The sequence below is a fragment of the Physeter macrocephalus genome, chromosome 8 (assembly GCF_002837175.3).
Source record: "Physeter macrocephalus isolate SW-GA chromosome 8, ASM283717v5, whole genome shotgun sequence".
NCBI lineage: Eukaryota > Metazoa > Chordata > Mammalia > Artiodactyla > Physeteridae > Physeter > Physeter macrocephalus.
The window spans coordinates 9520639-9524028 of NC_041221.1; the positions used below are offsets into that span (position 1 = coordinate 9520639).

At 43.5% G+C, this 3390-nt stretch overlaps 1 protein-coding gene across 1 annotated transcript; it reads left to right on the forward strand.

Moving 5' to 3' along the window:
- The first annotated feature begins 715 nt into the window (after nucleotides 1–715).
- LOC102984090 (ubiquitin carboxyl-terminal hydrolase 1-like) lies at nucleotides 716–3178 on the forward strand. The gene is given in 5 exon segments (XM_024120407.1): nucleotides 716–777; nucleotides 815–940; nucleotides 942–1405; nucleotides 1408–1894; nucleotides 1978–3178. Coding segments are annotated over 5 exon segments (2340 nt in total).
- The last annotated feature ends 212 nt before the right edge of the window (nucleotides 3179–3390 follow it).

Sequence of the window (3390 nt, forward strand, 5' to 3'; positions counted from 1 at the left end):
GAAACTCTTGTAACTGGAGAAGGCCCGACTTAAACCTGCAGAACAACCTGCCCTTGTACGACACTTTTCCCATCGCCTCCTGCAACCGGCCTCCTCCCCAACGGCATCTTTCTTTGTAGCTGAAGACGGTTTAGACGGTGGTGGCTTGGGCCATCCCGGGGAGTTTACTCGTTTTCCTTGCTATCTCCCGTGTACACAGGCGGTAGACATCTTAATACACTTCCTTTTCCTCTTGTTAATCTCTTCTATTACTCTGGTTTCAGGGTAGAGGGAACTTTACAGGAGGGGAAGAAGCCATTTCTAAGTTGCTAAGCTTCTCCTTTAAGAAACTTCCAAAGGCATTTTTAGAACACTTGAAATATTTGAAAATAAGGGCTGCGTAGGTCATAGGTGAAATAAATTACGCTTGAGAAGGCACTGCGGAAAACGCGCCAAGTCCGCGTGGGCGGTGGCGCGAGCGAGGCCCCAGCGGTCCGGGCGCCGGCGAGCCGCGCCGCTTCGGGGAGGTAGTCGGGGCCGGCGCCAGGCAGGAGCGCGCGGCCGCCCGGGCTCCCGCGCCTGAGAGCAGACGGCCACTCCCCGGCGGGCAGGGCGGTGCGCCCGGGGCTCCGCTGTCGCCGCGGACCTCGCTCTGGGCCATGACCACATATGACTGGTGATTACCAGGTGCCTGTATAAATTAATTCTTGTCAACTCCATGGGATTTGAAGAGAAAATGCCTGCTGTCATACCTAGTGGAAGTAATGGGCTTTCAAGAGGTAGTCCATCAAAAAAACAAACAAAAAAACAAAAAACAAACAAAAAAACAAAAACCCAGACTTTCCTGGAAGCATTTTCAGAAAAAGGAAAGCAAGAGAGCCTTGGATTTCACAGATTCTCAAGAAAAGGAAGAAAACCCTTCTGAATGCAGAGGATCTGAAATTGATCAAGTTGTTCCTGCAGCAGCCCTCACCTATCAACTGTGAGAAGAGAGAAACCTTGTTACCCTTTGAGGGACTGAATAACCTCGGCAATACTTGTTATCTTAATAGTATACTTCAGCTATTATATTTTTGTCCTGGTTTTAAATCTGGAGTGAAGCACGTGTTTAATATTATTTCAAGGAGGAAAGAAGCCCTAAAAGATGAAGCCAGTCAAAAAGATACGGGAAATTGCAAAGAAGATTCTTTGGCAAGTTATGGACTAATATGCAGCTTACAGTCCTTGGTCATTTCAGTTGAACAGCTCCAGGCTAGTTTTCTCTTAAATCCAGAGAAATATACTGATGAACTTGCTACTCAGCCAAGGTGACTACCTAACACACTCAGCGAACTCACCCCTATGTATGAAGGATATCTACAGCACGATGCACAGGGAGTATTGCAGTGCATGTTGGGAAACATTAAAGAAACATGCCAACTCCTAAAAAAGAAGTAAAAAATGTGGAAGAGTTGTCTACTAAGGTAGAAGAAGAAGATCAGCAAGAGGAAATGAGTGGTAATGACAGCATGGAGATGGACAACATGAGGCATTCTGAAGACTATAAAGAAAAATTGCCAAAAGTAAATGGGAAAAGGAAAAGTGACACTGAATTTGGTAACATGAAGAAAAAAGTTAAAGTCTTTAAAGAACACCAATCTTTGGAAGAAAACCAGAGACAAGCCAGATCAAAAAGAAAAGCTACAGTTGATTCATTAGATGTTCCTCCTAAAACAACCCCCGAGTACATTTCTGAAAATGAGAGTGCAAGACCCTCACGAAAGAAATCAAGAGTTAAAATAAACTGGTTAAAGTCTGCAGCTAAGCAACCCAGCATTATTTCTAAATTCTGTAGTTTGGGTAAAATAACAACAAACCAAGAATCCAGAGGACAATCTAAAGAAAATGAATATGATCTTGAAGAGGACTTGGGGAAGTATGAGAAAGATAAACAACAAACCAAGAATCCAAAGGACAATCTAAAGAAAATGAATATGATCTTGAAGAGGACTTGGGGACGTGTGAAAATGATAATACAACTAATGGCTGTAGACTTGAATCTCCAGGGAATAATGTTATGCCTGTAAATGAAGTTAAGCCCATAAACAAAGGTGCAGAGCAAACTGGTTTTGAGCTAGTGGAGAAATTATTTCAAGGTCAGCTGGTATTAAGGACTCATTGCTTAGAATGTGAAAGTTTAACAGAAAGAAGAGAAGATTTTCAAGACATCAGTGTACCAGTGCAAGAAGGTGAGCTTTCCAAAGTAGAGGAGAGTTCTGAAATTTCTCCAGAGCCAGAAACAGAAATGAAGACCCTGAGATGGGCAATTTCACAGTTTGCTTCAGTGGAGAGGATTGTTGGAGAAGATAAATATTTCTGTGAACATTGCCATCATTATACTGAAGCTGAACGAAGTCTTTTGTTTGACAAAATGCCTGAAGTTATAACTATTCATTTGAAGTGCTTTGCTGCTAGTGGCTTGGAGTTTGATTGTTATGGTGGTGGACTTTCCAAGATCAACACTCCTTTACCGACACCTCTTAAACTGTCACTAGAAGAATGGAACACAGAGCCAACCAATGACAGCTATGGATTATTCGTAGTTGTGATGCATAGTGGCATTACAATTAGTAGTGGGCATTATACCGCTTCTGTTAAAGTCACTGACCTTAACAGTTTAAAACTAGAGGAGGAAAATTTTGTGATCCACCAAACGTGTGAAATAGGTGAGCCAGGACCATTGAATGAGGAGGAAGCAAGGGGTGTGTTCAAAAATTATGATGACGAAGGAGTGTCGATTAGAGTCAGTGGAAATACCCAGCCAAGTAAAGTTTTGAACAAAAAAAATGTAGACGCTATTGGACATCTTGGAGGACAAAAGAGCAAAGCAGATTATGAGTTATACAACAAAGCATCTAATCCTGATAAAGTTGCAAGTACAGCATTTGCTGAAAATAGAAACTCTGAGACTCACAATACTAATGGGACCCGTGAATCTGATAGAAACAAGGAATCCAGTGACCAAACAGGCATTAACGTGAGTGGTTTTGAAAAGAAAATTTCATATGTAGTGCAAAGCTTAAAGGAGTGTGAGGCGGACTGGTTGCTTTTTGATGATTCTGAAGTGAAAGTTACTGAAGAGAAGGACTTTCTGAATTCTCTTTCCCCTTCTACATCTCCTACATCTACTCCTTACTTGCTGTTTTATAAGAAACTATAGGGCTTCCCTGGTGGCGCAGTGGTTGCGAGTCCGCCTGCCGATGCAGGGGATGCGGCTTCGTGCCCCGGTCCGCAAAGATCCCACATGCCACGGAGCGGCTGGGCCCGTGAGCCATGGCCGCTGAGCCTGCACGTCCGGAGCCTGTGCTCCGCAAACGGGAGAGGCCACGACAGTGAGAGGCCCGAAATTATAGAGTGAGTGTATTTTCCTTG